The sequence below is a fragment of the Podarcis pityusensis genome, assembly GCF_964106645.2.
Source record: "Podarcis pityusensis genome assembly, chromosome: 5".
Lineage (NCBI taxonomy): Eukaryota > Metazoa > Chordata > Lepidosauria > Squamata > Lacertidae > Podarcis > Podarcis pityusensis.
In genome coordinates, this window is record NC_138032.1 from 7,388,405 (window position 1) to 7,410,271 (window position 21,867).

The window sequence follows — 21,867 nt, forward strand, 5'->3', positions numbered from 1 at the left end:
TATGGAAGTGAGAGCTGGACCATAAAGAAAGCTGATCGCCGAAGAATTGATGCTTTTGAATTATGATGCTGGAGGAGACTCTTCAGAGTCCCATGGACTGCAAAAAGATCAAACCTCTCCATTCTGAAGGAAATCAGCCCTGAGCGCTCACTGGAAGGACAGATCCTGAAGCTGAGGCTCTAATACTTTGGCCACCTCATGAGAAGAGAAGACTCCCTGGAAAAGACCCTGATGTTGGGAAAGATGGAGGGCGCTAGGAGAAGGGGACGACAGAGGACGAGAAGGTTGGACAGTGTTCTCAAAGCTACCAGCATGAGTTTGACCAAACTGCGGGAGGCAGTGGAAGACAGGAGTGCCTGGCGTGCTCTGGTCCATGGGGTCACAAAGAGTTGAACACGACTAAAAGACTAAACGAACGACTCTCTGCAGCATTTCATACAGGGCTGCATTCACCACTTGAAATAAAATGTGCCCCACACTCACCCACATAGGAACCTCCCTAGTTTATCAGACTACTTCCGAGCCAGGGTCCCCCAGAGGTTTTGGGCTAGAATTCCCATCAGCACCAGCCAGCACGATGGAAATTGTAGTCCAAAATATGCAGGTTGGGGAAAGCTGGGTTATGCAAATATCAACTCAGAAGTAGGTACAAAAAGGGCCTCGGACCTCCATCTCCAGCCTGACCCCACCTGTTACACAGCTGGACTAAGCCAGCCTTGGGCCTCCATTGCCCTCTCTGGGGCCCCACTCATGCTCAGGACAAGGCGCCCATGTGTCCAGCAGCCGTCGTGTCTTACTTTTTCATGAGGAACCGGTTAATGGCCTTCTGCTTGCGCATGAACTGGACAATCTTCCGGTTGAAGTACACGAAGAGTGCCCCGCCAAAACCGCTGGCAATCCTGAAGAGGAGAGAAGAAGGCCTCAGTGTGGGGAGGAGGGGTCCTGCCAGGACGGAGGGAAGTGTGGGGTGGCGCCAGAGAAACCCTACGAGACTCACCCAATGACAGCAAAGGCCGGCAGCTCCTGCAGGTCGAAAGGGAAGTCCAGTCGGAAGCGGGTTTTGAAGAGAGCTGTGATGGTTTCTGAGGGAAAGAGAAGGGTTTGTTTGGGGTGACCAATCTCAGGTCTCTAGGACAAGAGGTGGGGGGAATGTGGCCCCTAGGCTTATCTACCTGGCCCTAGGAACCCACAACATGTTGTTGTTGTTGTTTTGAAACAGCCATTATGGATTTTGTTACAAACAGATCTAGAATTGACAATGTTGGTCTGCCTCATGCATCACAATAAACCATGGTTTGCCTTCGGTAAAGGTAAAGGAACCCCTGACCATTAGGTCTAGTCGTGACCGACTCTGGGGTTGCGGCGCTCATCTCGCTTTATTGGCCGAGGGAGCCGGCGTACAGCTTCCAAGTCATGTGGCAAGCATGACTAAGCCCCTTCTGGTGAACCAGAGCAGCGCACGGAAACGCCATTTACCTTCCCGCCGGAGCAGTACCTATTTATCTACTTGCACTTTGACGTGCTTTTGAACTGCTAGGTTGGCAGGAGCAGGGACCGAGCAACAGGAGCTCACCCCATTACGGGGATTCAAACCGCCGACCTTCTGATCGGCAAGTCCTAGGCTCTGTGGTTTAACCCACCGCGCCACCCGCGTCCCTTACATCATGGTTTATTTGCAAATGTGCCTTCTGCCTGCTGCCCAGCTCACACAATGGCTTGTTGTGTCAGATGAACCCAGACAATAGTTTGCTCCGCTCCCCCAAAACAACAACAACAACAACCATGGCTTGTAAGCCAGAAATCAGCCAAGGTTTGCGCTTGTCTTATTTCTGGCTCAACACTCACAGTTTGGATGAAACGAACAAAACGGTGGCCAGGGTTCAGATGACACAGCACGCTTTAGGTGGGGAGTAGGGGAGCCATGCCCACAATTAAACCACGGTTTAAGACAAACCATGGCTTCTCTCCTTTAATCCCCAGTTATATTTGATTAAGCTTCAACATTTTTAACATCTACAGTCAATACAATTCCATCTTTTCCCTTATTTTTTCCAATGAGTTTTTCCCCCCTCCCCTTCTGGTGCACCCTATCTTCTATCTAGCAGATCATAACCACAATATTATAATCTAATTACTTCTGTTGCTCATAGCTCAAATTCTGCTCCTTAAATTGTCCGAAAAAGGCATCCACTCTTCAGTAAAACACTCATCATTAGATTCTCTTAATTTTGCTGTCAATTTTGCCACTAGAACTATGCAAAACAAACTATGGCTTCTCATGATGTGCAAGCCCGGACATTGTTGTATTTGACTGGGTTTATCTTCTGACAGTTCTTGTTCTATATTTTTAGAATGACAGTTTGATGTCTTGATTTTAGGCAGGCAGGCATAAAGCACTTATTATTTTTTTCTTTTTAATGCAAGTTGAATGAGTTATTCTGATTCCCAATTTTTGGGCTGCATTGATTCAAGAGTTCTGCAGAGGGGTCATCATGACTGGTCAAGAGAGATGTCCAGTTCTGCATGGACCCCAGCACTCCCTGGTTCCAGCCCCGGCCTCACCACCAAAGTGGACAAGTTTGGAAGCAAGCACTGGAGATGTTCCTGTCTGGGAAGGAAGACAGGAGCCATACCTTCATCCTTGTTCCACACAGCGAGAACCCGGAAGATGAAAGCACTGAAGGTAGCGGCAAAGAAGCCACGCCAATAGTTGCGGACGGCGAAGAAGGTTGACGTGACTTCGATGCTGAATAGGACACCTGGTGGAAACAAAGAAGAGGGAAGAGTCTGGGAGCCACCAGAGGGTTCTAAACTCAATGCACATGAGGCCCCTAAACCACTACCAGGGTTCTCCTCCTAGGACTGAGTTTGCCAAACTCATAGAGTTAGAGAATGCAGTACATGTCCAGCACTGAATGGAAAACAGAGGCTGCATCCAGGCTGGCAGCCTGGCTCAACTACTGATCCAATGGCAGGTCCAGTCCCAGCTCCTCAAGCTGGGAATTACTGAGCTGGGAATAGACAAAGGCCGCAGCTGTGCTGTGAAAAATCTGGCAGATTTTTCAGACTCCAGAGCAGCTAGTGAGGGCCAAACAACACATTACACTGCTCATGCTTTTTTTAAAAAGTGTGCATAAAGTTATCTGCTGTTACTTTGAAGGAAAAGTGGCAGTAGGCCCCAATCCTAATAGGGACTCATGTCAGTTTCCTTCCTCACATTTGTAGCAAACAACACCTTTGGAGGCAAAGAACAGCTGGGGGGGGGGACAATTTGGGGCAATAAATAGGAGTGGGGTTCTGATCAGCGATCCTGCTGACTGCTTTCCTTTCAAACGAAAGTGTCCAAATTTTGCACTTTTTTCTTTTAAAAAATTATCATTTAGCAGTTGAACTTCCTTCCTTTCTTTAAGTGACACCCCATACTTGAAGTATAGCAATGCTGTTCAAAGGTTTAAAGTAAATATTTGTGTGTGTGTGTGTGTGTGTGTGTGCCTATCTTTCAAAATCGGTTTGCTCAGTTCCGTGCTTTGCTTCCTCAGATGCCAGTGTGTTCAAGCTACAGGTCTAAATATTATGACAGTTCCAAAGTGCAAGCAACATTCTGAGATTTCTTGCCGAGGACACAGTTTCCCCGCCAGTTAAGTGAACACGGGCAAGAAATTGTTTCTTGACATACATCACATTGCCGAAACCAAAACACACAACACGCACAAGTCGCCATGCCACAACTGTCGGCAAATGCCCTTCTGTGAGGATGGGTTTCAAAGCTTCATCTCTAATCAGCCACCAGCTGGTAAGATTAATCCCCCATTTCTCCAATGAATGCCTTCCCTGTTTGCTAAGGAATCCCAAACCAGAAAATTGGGCTGTGCTTCTAGAGCAAGGGGTAGTTAGTCCCTGGCTCAGAAGTCCAATTTGCATCCCGAAGAAAATTCTTCTGTCCCTCTGTGAGATCCCAATGGTAAAGATTTTTTATATATATATATATATATATATATATATATATATATATATATGAGGTAGATACAGAGAAGTTTAAGTTTCTTTGCTCAGCCCAGCACCCTGATGGGGATATAAATGACCCCTTTCCAATTCGCACAGATCAGATGAAGAGGGTGGTGGTTAGGGCTGGGCGATATCTGGTTTTTAACATAATGATACATCACCAGCTAAACATCGCGATATACTGATATATCATGATGTCTGAAATAAGGATGGAGCTATGTAGAGGTACTGGCTGGCCTCAGGGTTTTTCCTGCATCATGGTTTTTGCTGGCGCCTGCTTCTGTGATTTGCTGCCTGCTGCAGGAGGCAGGAGAGAGCTGAGCGGGCAGACTTAACAGGGGCTGCAGGAATCGAGAGAAGCAACGGCTAGCTTCACGGTTTTCCTCACATGGTGTTTTTTGCATATCACACATAAACAAACACACATCATGATTCACAATATATCGCCAGGTCGGAAATTATGAAACCAACATCACGATATGGACTTCAAAACAGTTTTGGGTGATATATTGATATGTCGCCCAGTAATGGTGTCTCTGTATATGTTGTGCACATGAACATGCATGAGAGTGCAAGCAGGGTGGCCCAAGGACAACTGATATGCAGCAATCAAGAGGGGTGGTCAAGGATGAATCTTGGGCTAAGAAGAGGCAGCCCCCCATTGTTCTAGTGGTCAGCATGGGGAACTATACACAGTACCGCTTCCTGTCCCCTGCCTCCTCCCCCCTCAATAATCTCCATTTTTGAACCCTTGTCCCGCATTAGTGGGACCCCACCCAACCACACACACCCTTCCCTTGTCCTGCATCACCACGACTGTTGCTTGGAAGCAGGAGACCACAAAAATGGTGCCAGCCTGAGGGTGGAAGGAGATGTTACAAGAGACAGGAGTTAGCAGCACTCGGTCTCTCTTTCCATTGGCTTTCCGGGAACATGCCAATACAACCCAACTTGGGCTGTGTTCTTCCCTGCCTCTACTGCTAGAAGTCAGCAAAATGAAACGAGGGGGGAGAAAGTTGAGGTATGAGGGACTGAACCCTCAGGCACAGCAGGAATTCTTCCATGACACTAGAATCCCTCTTTCTGGAAAAAGCGCTTGATTGCAACTATTCATTTTGTTGTGTTAGAATCTGGAATTTGCTCCCGCAAAATGGAGTGGATTGCTTCAAAACAGAATTAGAAAAAAAAACCTCATGCTCTTGGCCATAATAGTAATAATAATAATAATAATAATAATAATAATAATAATAATAATAATTTATTTATACCCAGCCCATCTGGCTGAGTTTCCCCAGCCACTCTGGGCAGCTCCCAATCAAGTGTTAAAAACAATACAGCACTAAATATTAAAAACTTCCCTAAACAGGGCTGCCTTCAGGTGTCTTTTAAAGATAGGATAGCTGCTTATTTCCTTGACATCTGATGGGAGGGTGTTCCACAGGGCGGGTGCCACTACCGAGAAGGCCCTCTGCCTGGTTCCCTGTAACCTCACTTCTCACAATGAGGGAACCGCCAGAAGGCCCTCGATGCTGGATCTCAGTGTCCGGGCTGAACGATGGGGGTGGAGACGCTCCTTCAGGTATACAGGACCTGAATATATAATATTGGAGATGGCATTTCCTCTGAATATTGGTTCCTTGGGAATGCAAGCAAGGAGAGGCCTCTTGTTCTCAGGTCCTCCTTGCTAGAGACATCCAGCTAGCTGCTGTGAAAGAGGATGCTGGACGAGATGGCCCACTGGCCTGATTCAGGCTCTTCATGCAATGAGTGGCTGTGTGCCTTTGCAGATCTAACCACTGCCGTGCAATGCCCTGCCTGGAAGCCTCTCTCTTTATTTGCTCTCACCAGCAAATTCAATCCCTTCCTTCCTGCAACTGCTGCGGATTGAATTCCTCTTAAAGAGAGAGGCAGGCTGGATGGAGGGCCACTTAGTCACTTAGAAGCTCCCTGCGGTGGGGCATTCCTGCCCCCCATCCGCTGGTTTCGCTTGGCTTTTGAACTCGTACGTCCGCACACACCAACAGGAAACTCCTGTTCATGTATGCAGGTGTTATCTGGGTAAAGGAGAAAGGGCTTCTCTCCCTCCCCTTCCTTCTTTTGGCAAAGCTGGCAGAAAGGGAAAGACACACACAGATACACAGACCAAGCCTTTGCTCACAACAGAAACCAACACGGAAAGGGAGACAGACACCAGTCACCAACCTAGAAGAGCAAAAGCAGCGGCGAAGAGGATGCACAGGAAGGACTGCCTGGGAGGAGCCCGCAGCAAAAGGGGGGAAGGAGGAAACGAAGTTATGCCTGCAGTTGGAGAGAGGGTTCGCCCCGACCCCAAACCCCACCCCAGGCTCACATCAGCTGCACGGTGCACTGAGTTATTGCACTTATTATTATCCAAGGTACTATACAACAGCTCTCCCTCGCCTCCCTCTTTATATCCTCAGAACAACCCTGTGAGGTGGGGACTGGCCCAGGGTCAGCCAGTGAGACTCATGGCTGACCGCAGGTTTGAGCGCCGGTCTCCTGGGTCCAAGTCCAACTCTCTAAGCTCTGGCTCAGCGTGTAACCTGAAAACCCAAAATACTCAGGGATCAAATGATGGAGAACCCTTTGCTCAGCCCAGTTAAGGAGGACACAAATTGTTCCTTTCCAATCCTCATGGTTCAGGGGGCTTATATTGAGGCTAGGCTCCCCAGCTCTCCCTAATAATAATAATTTTCACTTATACCCTACCCATCTGGCTGGGTTTCCCCTGCCACTCTGGGTGTTGCTTAGGCCCCAGACTCCATTTTTTGGCACTACCGAAGAAGAGACTGCACTTAAGTGCGTGCAGAGTGCTATTTCTCTCGGCCCTTAAGCACAGCCAGCTCCCTTGTAACTAAGACTGGGGTGCAATAACTTTTAGGCTTCATTTCTGCACTGAGCAGAAGCAAAGACATATTTTGGGAGATTGGCGTGACCCTGTGGATATTGTCCGCCAGGGTTCACCTCCCCAACCAGAGGGGATCCAGCTGAGAGAGCTGTCCCATCTCTTCTCACTCCCCAGACCCTGTAAAGCAGACCCTTCCCAAACAGCTCCTACTCTTTGTTCCCTCTGTAGAGATATGGGAAGCAGGAGAGGTTGGTGGAGGGTGTTAGCTGGGGGCCACTCCTTCCTCAGAAAACTCCGCCCACTAATCCATTTGCAACTGGCCACAGCACTTAGGCAGGTGGAAGTGAATGCTCTGGGCAGGAGCTCTCACAGGCTGGTGTTCATTGCGCCTGGTAGGGTGGGATACAAGGAGACAAACAGTAGGTGGCGCCAGGGCCAATGACAGGCAGAGGAGCCAACTCAACACTGTCCTCCTCCCTGCTGTTCTATGAGGGTGACACTGAGACTGAGAAGAAAGATGGCAGCCAGGCAATTAACCAGCGTTTCACTGTGAAATTCTCCTACCTATTTTTGTATGCGATTTAGCCTAACACACACACATTTTTGCACAAAAAAAATCCCCCATATAATGAATTTGTGCACGTTATTTTCACTAGTGTGTGCATTTTTATGCGCACGTTTCCCTAGCATGTGTGTGCATAAAAATGCATATATTAGTAATAAGATTTGGAAACTGTTTTCTCCAGGTCACTCCACACATCTCTCAGGGCCATTCGATGTGGATACACTTTCATTCAGGTTTTGGGTGTGTGTGTTTTTTTGTAGCCAGCCCCAAATCACAACATAAATCACAAAAAGCAAACAAGGCAATCCTAGAGTGCAAGTTAAGACATCACTTTCAGCCTGGCAAATTCTTAAAATTTGAAATTGTGAAGTTCAGCAGATCATTTTAGATTGGGGGGGGGATCCCTTGGCTGGCCACACTGTTTTAAGTTTAACCCCCCCCCAAAAGCCCATATATAACTTTCTCACTGCTAGCTTATATAAAGCTATCCTTCAGGCGACAAACTTGTCTATATTGGCCAGCAACCATCTGATTTTGAAATAGCTTGATTGACCTTCTTAGAAAGTTCTGGAACAAGCAGAGGAATCTATCCCAGGTGACTTCTGATCTATCACAAGGTGGGTTGCGATTCAAAACATAATGCACAATGTAATTCAATCTGGCTTGATCCGCTTACGCATAAAGGCAGTCACTTCTTGGCCCATTAAAGAATTTACCCATCAGACTTTAGGTGGGGTTGGCTTGAAATCTGAGTAGATGCATGTTTAAGAGGTGGGGGGGGGGGGAGAATGTTAATAGATTACTAGGCGATCCTCAAGGTCCCTTCCACCTCTACAACTCTATGATTCTAAAACCAACTCTTTTGTGGTTGGATTTAATTTTAATATACAAAACTAGGGATTTGGAACTCTTCGTATACTCAGAGTCCATTTTGGTATCCTTACCTCCAATTGGAGCAGCAAAGCAACAGCCAACACCCACAGCGCAGGCAGCTGCCAGCATCTCAATATTGCGGGATTCGTTCTGCAAAAGAAGCCCAAAGGGCACAGAATCCATGAGGAGCTGTACAAAGAGAAGTGGGTCTGAAGGGATGGGTGACTTCCCCTTGTCCACTTCAGAGAAGGGGCTCTTTAAGAACTAGGTTAACTTGAAGCAATGGGCACCCGTTTTGAATCGGTGCTGTGGCGCCCCTGAAAAGCTAGCCCCCCAAAATTGACATGTTTCATCAGAGAAAAGCCGTTGCTAGCATTTGTTAAAGCTTGGAAACCTCTCGTGGACTTTTTGCGTGAAAAAGAAATGACATCTGGATTTGAGGATTGAAGACAACATTTGTTTATAGAAAGTGGCTTTGTTGGGAGCAATGTTAGATTGGATGAAGAAAATATTGTTTTATACAGCAGACAGATGAAGAATTGGAAGTTCTTTCTTTTCTGAATCTTATTTTTCTGTCTTTCTCTTTTAACCAATTTCCTCCTCTTTTTAAAAAAAATTCTTCTTCTTCCTCTATTTCTTTCTCCCCACTCTCCTCTCTTTTGTGTTTTTTATTGTATCTAGATAAAAGTTTTGGTTTGGTTAAGAAAAGAGAAAAGATCTAAAGTTTTGAATTTTCTCTATAAACCTTAATATTTTTAAAAAATAAATAAATGAAAAACTTGCCCCACCATCTGAAAGCCCCTGCTTGATACGTCTACTGTGCTTCTTGACTCCTGCAGCAAGAAGCTCTGCTCAGAGGTTCTCCAAACTGGTTCTCTCACCCCCTCAGCACCTTGCAACCCTAATACTAATACTAATACTAATGTTATTATTTATACCCTGCCCATCTGGCTGGGTTTCCCCCAACCACTCTGGGTGGCTTCCAGCAACTATAAAAACATACTAAAACATCAAATCCAGGTACAGAAGATTTTGAAAGTTTTTTGAAAGTTTGTAGTTCTTTATCTCATTGACATCAGATGGGAGAGTGTTGTCAGGTTTGGGGAAATCGGATCCCTCCCCCGGTGACAGTGATTAAGAAGATCAAACAAAAGGAGCGTTCTTACCAGAGTGGCTGGGGAAACCTGGCCAAATGGGCGGGGTATAAATAATAAATAATAAATAATAATAATAATAATAATAATAATTATATACCAGAGTTTCTTTCATAATCACAGCAAGAGAAAAAGGAATGCATATCTCTCTTTAAAAAATGGCGTTGCTCCCAGTAAAAGTTTACCCCCTCCTTCCCCATTAATCTACGTCACTTCTACATCGGGGATAATCTGAGTTTGCTGTCGCTACACTTTCTGCTCTATCACTCTCAGAGCCTGTCTAGTCCCAGACGAATTGGGGGTGGGGGGTCAGGAATGCTGTCCAAAGACAGTGAACCTGCCAGCTGTCTCTCTCCTGGTGTTTGCGCTTCTAGCCCCAGGACTTCCCAGCTTTTTCCCTATGGACTATATCCTTCTGCAAACCACTGTTCTAAATCAATATTGTCCTCCTGCCCTTGGGAGACGGTTCCCACCATTCCTTTCTCAGTCCAGTCCCTGACAGGCATTCCACAGGGAGGGTGCCACCACTGAGAAGGCCCTCTGCAGTCAGAGGGCCTTTCACGAGATCCTCACACCTCAGAACTTTGCAACCCCATGCGTCTCACCTCATAGATGCCACCGAAGAGTGAGAGGAACTTGCTGAGGAGGGCGGCACACATGCTGGCGATGTGGACAAACGGTCCCTGTGTGGGGAAGGGAAAGAGGAGTCAGCAAGGTGGCCGTACCTGCCCCACGACACACAGATCCTTTGAGAATCAAGCAACAGCAGGTTCAATGAGGGGGACATCTCCTGTTGCCCCATACCAATGGAACTCTTTCTCCAATAAGTCCTCAATACGGTCAGTCTTGCCCCCATCCTTTGTGCCCCACCTGGCTGTGTCTCAGCAGCACCCCTCACCTCTTTGCCCAAGGGCATCCCACTGCCCAGGGCGCACGTCAGGCCAATCACTTTGGCCACAAAGGTCTTGAGGGTAAGGTACTCTTTCAGCACCACACCCCGGAGAATTGTCTTCATTTCGGGGATGCCAGAGCCTGGGGAGAAAGAGAGAGACAAAGGGATGAAGGGAGAGAAAGGGACAAGAAGAGGGAGCTATACAGAGAAATAAATGGAAAGCTGTGGTCCTCCGGGTGTCAATGAGCTACAGTATCATCATCCCTGGCCACTGGCCATGTTGGCTCAGAATGATGGGAGTTGGAAGCCCATAAACGCCCGAAGAACCACAGGCTTCCCACCCCCTGCTCTTGCAACTGCAAAATAAGTGACCTCTGCGGAGCAGAGACAGGGCACACTGTGTGCAAGTAAATCAGATTCAGCCAGTTCACACGGAAATGAAAGTCTAATACGGAAATTTCCAAGGTCTGGAACACTGAAGCTTTTTGCAGAGATAATGTTGCTGCCCCTTCAGAGCTGAGCACAAAATGTGGGGCGAGGAACACTCTGGCAGAAAAGGTTGTTTTCATAAGCCCCTTGGAAATGATACCTTTTGTCCCAACAGGAATCCGCTATCCCTGGACTCACCTACAGCTTGCGGAGCCAAGATCTGAGTGAAGCCGGCTGAAAAGGTGATGAGGACCACGGGGTAAGTGACCCAGGCCATGTACTGCAGGAAGATGTTGGCATCCAAACCCCCATACATCCACTTCTGGGCTGCACAGAGACAGAAAAGGAGAGGGTACTTTTGTAAAGTGTGCAAGGGGGATATTCTTGCCTGGTAAGCCCAGGGTGAGAATCCTTCCTCTCTCCTGAAGGCAGCTATAGCATCAAAAGGGCCCCTTTTCAGGAGGCCAAAGGAAAAAGCAGGTGGGATTTTTGCAGGTGATGCTCACTCTCTGCTCCAGCTGCATCAACTAAGGACCAAGCCTAATATCTTGGCTTCCTAGTGGTGCAGCAATAAAACTGCTAGCATATTTGCAAAGCTAAGCTGGGGCCAGTAGGTTTCCAAATTGGATGGGGGACTGCGTGTTGAGATCAGAAGGTTGAATTAAATGACCCTCGGGGTCCTTTTAAAAGAGAAAGGATGAGGGTAAATATTCAGGGGATAATAAAGACGCTCCACTGAAGTCAAGAACAGACATCAGTAGAAAAGGGGTATGCAGGCAAAACTTCTATATCTTTATGCCCTTGTTTCCCAATCTCTCTCTGCCCAGGACTTTTGTTCCTCCAGTTCTACCGTTTGCTATCTGGTCCCCTAGTCTCCTCCTTCCTTAAAATGACTCCAACTTTCCTCCCTTTCATGCCAAGGGCCTTGGACCCCATGGAGAACAGCCAATTCATAGCCCTGTGGGCTGGGGCAGCCAGCCGGCCCATCCAGTTGACAGAGGGGAGCACCAGCCTTCCTCTCGATGTCACCGTGTGTCAACACTTTCCTTACCTTGCAGGCAGGTGGCGATGGCAAAATCCATGGCCCAGCTTACCAGGGCCATAAGCAGCCCCAAGAGGATCAGGAAGATCCAGTCCTCGCCCACCTTGGAGATGAGGAACTTTTGACACCGCACAGTGCAGACTGCAGGAAGAGAGAGAGAGAGAGAGGACGTATTAAGGATGGAGATCAAGGGCCATGAATGTATAAATAAACAAATGAAATACTTTCTGTATAAATTGGGGTTGCCAACATGGCGTCAGCGGGTGCAGGGGGGGCCTTGAGCACCCCCTCCCAAGCACTCCCCCCTTGGTCATGAGGCATAGAGAGCACCTTTCCCTACCTTGATTCTCAGTAAAACCTTACCTACTGGGAAATGATATATAATGAATTGAAAAAGATGTTCAAAGTAACTTTTATTTTAAAAAACCCAGAAGCTTTTCTTTGGGGCATCATAGGGACAGAACTACCTAACTTGTATAGAAATTTATTCATGTATGCTACTACAGCAGCAAGAATGCTACTTGCTCAAAAATGGAAATAAGCAGAAGCCCCAGCAAAGGGAAAAACTTACGGAATATGCAGAAATAGCAAAACTTACCAGAAGAATAAGAAATCAAGATAACAAACTCTTTATAAAAGAATGGAAATGGTTTATTAAATATTTACAGATAAATCATAAACAGATTAAAACATTAGCAGGATTATTGTAATAACCTGCAGTTTTATAAGAGTACTGTAATTTACAGTAGGTAATTAAATGAGTAAACTAAATTAATTTGGATGTGCAGAAGTTATGAAAAAATGAATTTAAGGAACTGCAGAAAGAGGGGGAAGGAAGTCAAATTTTAAAATGTTAAATGGATTGTAAAATTAATGAAATGCATAAATTTGAAAAGTATAAATAAAAAACTTTTTTTAAAACAAGATTCTCAGTAAAACCAATCCACTGTACACGTTGAGTGGCTTTCAAACATTAATCCCAGCACACGTGTTCAGCTACTGATCTTTGCCACATGTACAATTCGTGAACACACAGTGACGGAGACGTGCCAAGCCTCTGCAAACACGACGGTGTGTACCACAAATAAGCACGGTGCTCGCTCCTAATCCTTAGATTGCAGCTTGCTGGGGTTGTGCAAACTCAGCGGCCCAAAGCTGGCTCCCTTTCCTTTCCTTAGTCTTTTAAAATCTCCGGTTACTTTTCAAACTGGGGGGCGGGGGGAGGGAGGGGAAACATTTATATTTTTAGACGTTTCCGTGAAACTAAATTGTTTTGATTCAAGTAACGACACACATTCAAGATCTGAAAAGGGACCTCTTGTCTCAGCAGAGGCGGCAGCGCCAACAGCCTCTACGGAGGGCGGGGGGCGGAATCCATGAATGAGTTTGAATAAGGAGTTGCATTTTAAGAACCGCAAATAAAAGCTTTGGGTCAGCCTGAACAATGATTGGCAAACTTGCCTCGGCCAACTGGAACGCAAGACTCTGTCGCCAATTTGGAACTCTACGCGAAAGCTTGTTACATAACCACACAAACATGCACCCGTGTGTCCCCTAACGCTCACATAAAGAGCTTCATCAATACATTACTTTTGGAGTCAGCCACAGTGCTTGCTTTCTCTAGAAGCAATCACAATTAGCATCAGTGCGGACCGGTAGCTCCCTCTAGTGGAGACTTGAGAGCTGTCCTAAATGCAGTTCCTTGCCCACCCCCCGCCAATATTCTCTTTTTTTGCTTTGCTAAAAGAAACAGCTTGTTCCTCCACACCCAAAACCCATAACATTACCCCCCCCAAACAAGACATCTGTCCCCATTTGTACAAACAAACAGCAAAAAAACAGCTTCCTTGTAAAAAAACCAAAAAACAGACAAGTTAGCAAAGGCATTAGAGAACACATAGCCAAAAACTGATAATAAAATACAATTACTATTTTAACCCAACACCAGAACAGTAACAGCTTCTTCTTTTCAGGCAAGTTCCAGTCCAACAAGATCTCTTCAAGCCTTTTTCTTTCTCCTTGTTGCAGAGTCCCAGTCCCAGTCCTGCATCCCAGAGCAGCTTACAGTCTCCCACATTTGGCAGCCTCAAATAGGGAGTTCTGACATGTTGAACCCAGGATGCAAGCCTCAGTACCAGAACTTAGTACAGTGGTACCTTGGTTCTCGAACTTAATCCGTTCCAAGAGTCCTTTCGACTCCCGAAACTGTTCGAAAACCAAGGCACGGCTTCCGATTGGCTGCTGAAGCTTCCCGCACTCAAGTGGAAACCACATCGGGTGTTCAGCTTCCGAAAAATGTTTGCAAACTGGAACACTTCCAGTTCTGCGGCGTTCAGGAGCCGATTTGTTCGGCAACTAAGCCATTCAAGAACCAAGGTACGACTGTAGGCCAAAACCTTGCTCATCCTTTGCCTTGGGCTACTGCAGCGCAAAGCAGTTATCTGGGCGCACACACAGCTATCGAAACAATTCCTTAAAATCTTCAAAGAGTTCCCATCGATGCAGACATGCAAAAAGCATTTTAGGAAGGATCACTATGGGGTTGCCTGCATGACTCTTTGGCTCAGGATTTCACAAACTTCTCAGTCCATGCAGATCAACAGCTAATTTGGGGCTCTAATTGCAGGCTCAGTCTTCTGGAGCCTCTTGATTTCTCCTTGGCCTCTCCTCTGGTTGTGGATCAGACCCCCAAATTCACACTCTAGTCCCAAAACAGTTTCAGTAGCCACACGCTACTGGGTTTCCCCAGCCATTTTGGGCAGCTTACAACACATAAAAAATATAGTGAAATGTCAAACATTAAAAACTTCCCATTTGCTGCCCCTGGACTGGTCCACTTTATCTCCTGCCCAAACTGTAAATCAAAGTCCTACCACAAGTCTCTATCACAAGCTTCTTCAGGATCAGCCGGCCCAGTCCATGCAAGTCCGTTGCCAAGAATGCCCCTCTCTGCTTACTCCCAACCTCTCCTCATGGGCAGGTAGCCATCCCAGTGGCTCTTGCCCACCAAACTCACGGGACCCTGGGTGTCCCTTCCTGTTGGGGCCTGCTTAAGGGTTGCACCCAGTATAGGGACTGGTCCCCACTGCACAAGCCCATCTTGGTGAACTCAAAGGGCTAAATCATTGGGGAGGGTTAATCTCACCCAATTCAGCATGAGCTCCTCTGGCACATGCACACAGGCCTCCAGCTTCTTCTGTGTGTTTTCCTCTGCTGCACATTCATGCGCATCTCCATTCCTCCTGCTCACGCATGAGCGCCTCTTGCATCTCCTCCTGCACCGTCAGCAGGAGCTGGCTGCTCCTCTGGCACATGTATGCAGGTCTCAAGACTTCCCTGTGTTTTCTCCTCCAGTAAGGAAGCCACCGTCACTTCCCTCTTCTTGCACATTCACGCGCACCTCCAATTCTTCCAGCTGCTCCCCGTCTTCCGTAGCAGGCTCCCAGGGAGTGGAGAAATCAATCAGCGGCTCCTCGGCCCCACCCAGCTCACCCTTCTCTGAGGTGAGTCTTTCCTTCAGCTACCGTACGCATCTCTTCGCAGTCCCAGCCCCTCAATTGCCCATCCACATCCTGGATCTCTTCAGCCACCTCTTCCACCTGGATGCCTTGTACCTGGGCTCCAGGGTCACTTTCAACCCCCTGTAGCATCTCATCAGGCAGGGCTTCCACCTCGCCTGGAGTCACACTTTTCTCTCCAAGGAGGCTTCTCACAGATTCTGCTTGCAGCTGCTTCATTTCACTGAACCACTAGTTCTGCTGCTCTATCCGGTGCTGGCCTTTGCTGCTGGATCATAAGCCTGAACCACTCCAGTTATGTTGCTGTTCCTCCCTCCAGCTCACAGGCCCTTCCTCCAGGAAACACGAATCCCACTTCTGACACCGGTGTTGCACACTACCCCAATCTCTGAGTGGTGCAAGATTCCAGGGGATCCAGGCACTTATGTTTCCTTTTGGAACACAGGTACAGCAGAGACTTTGGTGTCTACATAATTTATGGTTTATTTACACATATATACAACCCGAGCCTACAGTGGAGGGGTTCACAGCATTAACTCCTCCAAAATGCCTTTTTCCCCATAGCCACAGCCGTGGATTCAAACTGAAATCAAATGTTGCTCTCAGACGTTGCTCTGACTCTGCAGCTTGCTATTTTACTTCTAGATTACATCACTGCAACTCAACTCTAAACTCTCTAACCATGAGAGGGCTGTGCAATATCAGGTTTTCAACATCGTGATGTATTGCCAGCTAAACATCGCAATGCAGAGATACATCACAATGTATGAAAGTAAGGGGGAAGGAGAACTTCAAATTGGTTTGAATTGGCTTGGTAGCCAGCCAGCCCTCCATATCAGTGACATCGTGGAACAGTCTCTCCCCAGAGCCCACCCTGGGCCACCCCCAGCTCCCACTCACATTGAGGGTCACATCCTGCAAACAGCGACTACCAGGAGCTGCTCCATGGGTACCGCGGCGCAGCTCCCATTTGCCGACCACAGACACCACCACCAAGCAACCATGTAGCCTGCCTGGAAGAGAAGCTTATGGCAGCAGCGCCAGAGGAAGTTCCCAGTCTGCCCCTGCTTTGTGCTTTGCTGTCCCCTGAAGGAGGAAGGGGAGAGCTGAGATGGCAGAGCACCAGACAAAAGTTGGCTTTGTGCAGTTTATTGGCAAGTCAGATATTCTGAACCGGCAATTGCAACGTGGATTTCAAACTGGTTTGCAACAATTTATCATTAAATTGCCCAGACCTAGTCTCCACCCGATCGCCGAAGAATTGATGCTTTTGAATTATGGTGCTGGAGGTGACTCTTGAGAGTCCCATGGACTGCAAGAAGATCAAACCTATCCATTCTGAAGGAAATCAGCCCTGAGTGCTCACTGGAAGGACAGATAGTGAAGCTGAGGCTCTAAGAATTTGGCCACCTCATGAGAAGAGAACTCCCTGGAAAAGACCCTGATGTTGGGAAAGATGGAGGACACAAGGAGAAGGGGACGGCAGAGGACGAGATGGTTGGACAGTGTTCTCGAAGCTACCAGCATGAGTTTGACCAAACTGCGGGAGGCAGTAGAAGACAGGAGTGCCTGGCGTGCTCTGGTCCATGGGGTCACGAAGAGTTGGACATGACTAAACGACTAAACGACAACAACAGTCCCCATCCATTGCCCATTTCACACAGAGCCCCTTTCCTTTGTTTCCCCCTTAATGGCTCATCACCCAGGCTATCACCTTGACACTGGAAGTTAGCCTGGCTTATATTTTAACACTTGCTGGATCCAGGAGTTAAAAGGAGCTCATATACAACCCTCAAGAGAGAAGTGAAGTTACAGGGAACCAGGCAGAGGGCCTTCTTGGCAGTGGCGCTCACCCTGTGGAACGCCCTCCCGTCAGATGTCAAGGAGATAAATAACTACACAACTTTTAGAAGACATCTGAAAGCAGCCCTATATTGGGAAGTTTATGTTTGATGTTTTATTATGTGTTTTATTATGTGCTGGAAGCCACCCAGAGTGGCAGGGGCACCCCAGCCAGATGGGCGGGGTATAAATAATAAAATTATTATTGTAATTATTTTTACTCCCCACCCCAAAAGCTCCTAACAAGCTTTTAATAGCAGGGCAGACTTTGAAGCATTAAGGAAATGTTTGAAGTTCCCTTTGACACAAAAACTATAGTCATAAGACCGAATAAGTCTCAGCTCACTAAAACTAATTGGAACAGCTGCATGACCCATCTGCTGTAAAAAGGCTGTAGGCTTTAAACTCATTCAACATTTCCCCAGTTGGGAATTAAGGGGAGCCTCACACTGAACAACTTACTGAGTTGGTGCTGGCTCTCATGGTCTCTGTGCCTTGCACAGCTCAACAAGGTTGTTGGAACGATAAAGGAGACAAGAACCATTAAGCATTCTGTACCTTCAGGACATGGTTAGGACTCCCCATCAACACCCCCCCTTGCTTTCAGTCTTATCTGCAGATAAAGGAGCAGGTTGTTTCTCAATGCATCATTCAGATTTCACTGCTCTCAAACCAAGAGGTTGAGGGGGAAGAGAGCTATGAAAAAAGGGGTTGAAACCAAGGGTACGTAATTTGCAGCACAGACTTAGGCTTGGACCACAATACCTCAAGGACTGCCTCTTTCCATATGAATTTACCAGGACCCTGAAATCATCTTCTGAGGCCCTCCTTTGGGTGCCTCCTCCTCGAGAGGTCCAGAAGGTGGCAACACGAGAACCTTCTCTGCAGTGGCTCCTCATCTGTGGAATGCTTTCCCCAGGGAAGTCTGCCTGGCACCTTCATTATACACCTTTAGGCGCCAGGCAAAAACGTTCCTCTTTAACCAGGCTTTTCGTTGATCTGATTTACATCCTATGCCCTTTTAAAATGTCTTTTTTGGGGGGGGGGTGTTATTGGATTGTTTTTAGTTTTAATAGGTATTTTGTGGTTTTATATCTTGATTTTATTCTGTGAACCGCCCTGAGACCCCCAGGTATAGGGCGGTATATAAATTCTAATAATAATAATAATGTGTTGAGCATGCTGCTTTATGGAAGTGAGTCATGGGCAACTTACACCCGCCAGTAGTGCAAGAAGCTCCAGCGGATCTCTCCCAAGTGAGTGACACCAATTTACCACCTCTATCACTTCCATATCACGGTCAAGGGATAGAAGCAAGAGGTAGTGCCGTTATCAGCATGCTAATGAAAGTTGACCCCAAACCTCTGGCTGATCTCTCTTCTTAGGCTCAGGTCACTGCTGGAGGCAAGAAATAACTTGGTGGCCCTCAGCCAATATTTTGGCAGTAGATGTCCAACATGGACCAAAGAGACCATGGAAGGGGTGAGGGCAGGCAGGCTCTAGCCCACAGGAAGTGAAATAAACCCAGCTGAGCAGTATAAAATGACAGACCCTTCATGGGACCAGAAAGAGAGAGAAGGAGAATAAAGGAATAGAAGCAAGAGGTAGTGCTAAAATGACAGACTCTTATTTATTAAGATACCAGAAGCATTTTTACTTGGCATTGTAGGAGATGATATTAATAGACAGGATTGTAAGTTGTTTTTATATGCAGTGACAACAGCAAGAATATTATTGGCACAAAAATGGAAGCAAGAAGAATTACCAACGAAAGAAGAATGGCAGATGAAATTGATGGACTATGCAGAATTAGATAAATTAACAGGAAAGATTCGAAACCTGTGGGACCAGAGATTCTTAGAAGACTGGAGTAAATATATGAACTATTTGAAAAGTAACTGTAATGAACAGATTACGCTAGTAGGACTGCAAGAAGTTTTGTAAGGAGGACTATTTGAAATATTGCAAGACAGACAATGAGGAGAATTATTAGTTAATGATAATTAAGAGTAATAGAGAAATTAAGAAATGCAGAATAAGTGGTAAAGAACGAAAAATCATCAGAGGTGTTGACAGAAGTCTAAAACATTGTATAAGATAAGAAGTTATGTTATATGATTGTTGGAAATGAAATGTTTAAAAAAACCAATAGAAATGTATATATATATATATATATATATAAAAAAATGACAGACTCTTTGTGGGACCAGAGAAAGAGAGAGAGAAGGTATGGTATTTTGCCAAGCCAGCCTGACAAGCACTAGACCAATCCTAGAATTTCTGGGCATCCAATGAAGCTGAACGCTGGAAGATTCAGGACAGCCCAAAGAAAATAATGCTTCACGGAGCGCGTTGTTAACCTATGGAACTCTCTGCCGGGGCAGGCAATGATGGCTGCCCACCTTGTCGCCTTTGAAAGAGGATTTGTCCAATTCATGGAGGAGGAGAGGGCTACTGACAGCTACGAGCCACAATGGCTACCCTCTGCCTTCCGCGGTTGGAGGGCAGCCACGCTTCTGAATACCGTAGATTCCAGCGTATTAGGCGACTGGGCGTATAAGACAAATTGGCAGCTGCCAATTTGGGGGGTCAACTTATACGCCCAGTCTTATATGCGGCAGCTTCGCTGGGCAGCAGCAGTGGGTGGCGGACTCCGCTCCACACCGCACCGCGCCGGAAGCAACCCAGCGAAGCCGGCTTAGCAGCGCTGGGCAGCTTCGCCGGGCAGCTTCCTCCCGCTGCCCGCCGCCCACTACCGCTGCCCAGCGAACCCATACCCGGCGTATAAGACGACCCCTGACTTTTTAGAGGATTTTCTGGGGTTGAAAAGTCGTCTTATACGCTGGAATCTACGGTACTAGTTTCTGGAAACTGTCGGAGGGGAAAGTTGCTTTGTGCTCAGATCCTGCTTGTGAGTTTCCCTCAGGTATCTGGTTGGCTGCTGTGGGAACAGGATGCTGGACCAAATGGGCCACTGGCCTGATCCTGCAGGCTCTTCATACATATTTAAGCCAGCTTCCGCCACTGTGGCTCTACCACGGACATTTCTTCATTACGTAACAGGATCGACTGAGCTGCTCCACCAAGCACCTGAATCATAAAAACATGCCAAGAGGATATTTCCGCTGAGTTTCCAAGTTGGGATTGTTTTGGGGCGGGCAAAAGAGAGAAGTTTCCAGGCACAAGCCAGCTCACTTGTTTTGCGACACTCGCGCAGCTGTAAGAACAAAGCTGCTGCCGCCACCCCACCGGCGCACCCCGCCTGCGCCACAGCCCCCTTGCCCACAACACCTGGGGTTTGCAGAGGGGACGGCCTTCCCCCTCTGGCTTTGTGAGGGGGCCTGGGGGCCTGCCACCCCCCCAACTCAGTTGCTATGCTAGCCACAGGCAGCCGGCAGATGGGCCCAGAGGGTGGGAAGGATGAAGGAGCCCCACGCCGAGTTAGCAAAACATGCCGTCACGCTAGAGCAACACAACGCATCGGTCAACACAACGCGGCAACTGGGAGCGGGGTGGGCAGAGGGCGGCCACGCCCGGGGCCATGCCGGGACAGGCCGGCTCTGAGCGGCTCTCCGGCTCACGCTGCGGCCCCAGGGAGCCGGCGACATTTAATAAGAGAATTTGCCTCAAGAACAATGCAGGCCTCGGCCTCAGCAGTTGCTAAGGGAACTATTTTAAGGCAGCGGGAACAAGCAGATCCCGGGAATGACGACGGGAGAGCTTTGGCCAGGGTATCCGGGCCCTGGGGTGGAAGGAGGGAGGGAACGAGGGTCTGGATTATCCAGGGGTCTTAAGATTTTAGAGCTGGAAGGAAGGCTGTTTAAAAGTTGCTCCTCATCTGCTGGTGCTTTGCAGTATATATATATATTTAATGTCAAGATATAAAGGAAGAGAGCAGGGGTCAGCAAATTTTTTCAGCAGGGGGCCAGTCCACTGTCCCTCAGACCTTGTGGGGGGCCGGACTATATTTTTTTTGGGGGGGGGGGAAATGAACGAATTCCTATGCCCCACAAATAACCCAGAGATGCATTTTAAATAAAAGTACACATTTCACTTGTGTAAAAACACGCTGATTTCTGGACTGTCCGCGGGCCAGATTTAGAAGGCGATTGGGCTGGATCCGGCCCTTGGGCCTTAATTTGACTACCCATGGAAGAGAGCAATAGGTAAAGGTAAAGGGACCCCTGACCATTAGGTCCAGTCGCGGACGACTCTGGGGTTGCGGCGCTCATCTCGCTTTATTGGCCGAGGGAGCCGGTGTACAGCTTCCAGGTCACGTGGCCAGCATGACTAAACCGCTTCTGGCAAACCAGAGCAGCACACGGAAACACCGTTTACCTTCTCGCCAGAGCGGTACCAATTTATCTACTTGCACTTTTGATGTGCTTTCGAACTGCTAGGTTGGCAGGAGCAGGGACATTAAAAGTGCCACTTATTTATTTAGTTGAAAGAATGTTCTCTTTTTCCTCCATCCCCTCGCTCTGAGCTTTTGTGAACCTGGTATCAAAGAGAGTGTTGGACTAAGACCCCGCAAGGGACCAGGGTTCAAATCCCCGCTCGGCCACGAAGCTTGCTGGGTGACCTTGCAGGAGATGGGGGGAAGCAGCTCTTCAAGCAAGGGCGCCCAGGACCTCTGGCAATTTTGCTGGGGAAGCTTCCAACACAAGAGATGTTGTGA

General features: G+C 47.5%; 1 protein-coding gene across 2 annotated transcripts in view; it reads right to left on the reverse strand.

Moving 5' to 3' along the window:
- CLCN2 (chloride voltage-gated channel 2) overlaps window positions 1-21,867 on the reverse strand; it is a 74,444-nt gene that overhangs the window by 23,830 nt on the left and 28,747 nt on the right. For both annotated transcript variants that reach the window (XM_081007873.1, XM_081007874.1), the window contains exons 3-10: window positions 11,839-11,970; window positions 10,986-11,114; window positions 10,365-10,498; window positions 10,072-10,149; window positions 8,384-8,462; window positions 2,634-2,759; window positions 998-1,082; window positions 798-899 (exon numbers count right to left, since the gene is read on the reverse strand). In XM_081007873.1, the coding sequence (XP_080863999.1) occupies window positions 798-899; window positions 998-1,082; window positions 2,634-2,759; window positions 8,384-8,462; window positions 10,072-10,149; window positions 10,365-10,498; window positions 10,986-11,114; window positions 11,839-11,970 (865 nt within the window). The remainder of the gene's footprint in view (window positions 1-797; window positions 900-997; window positions 1,083-2,633; window positions 2,760-8,383; window positions 8,463-10,071; window positions 10,150-10,364; window positions 10,499-10,985; window positions 11,115-11,838; window positions 11,971-21,867) is intronic.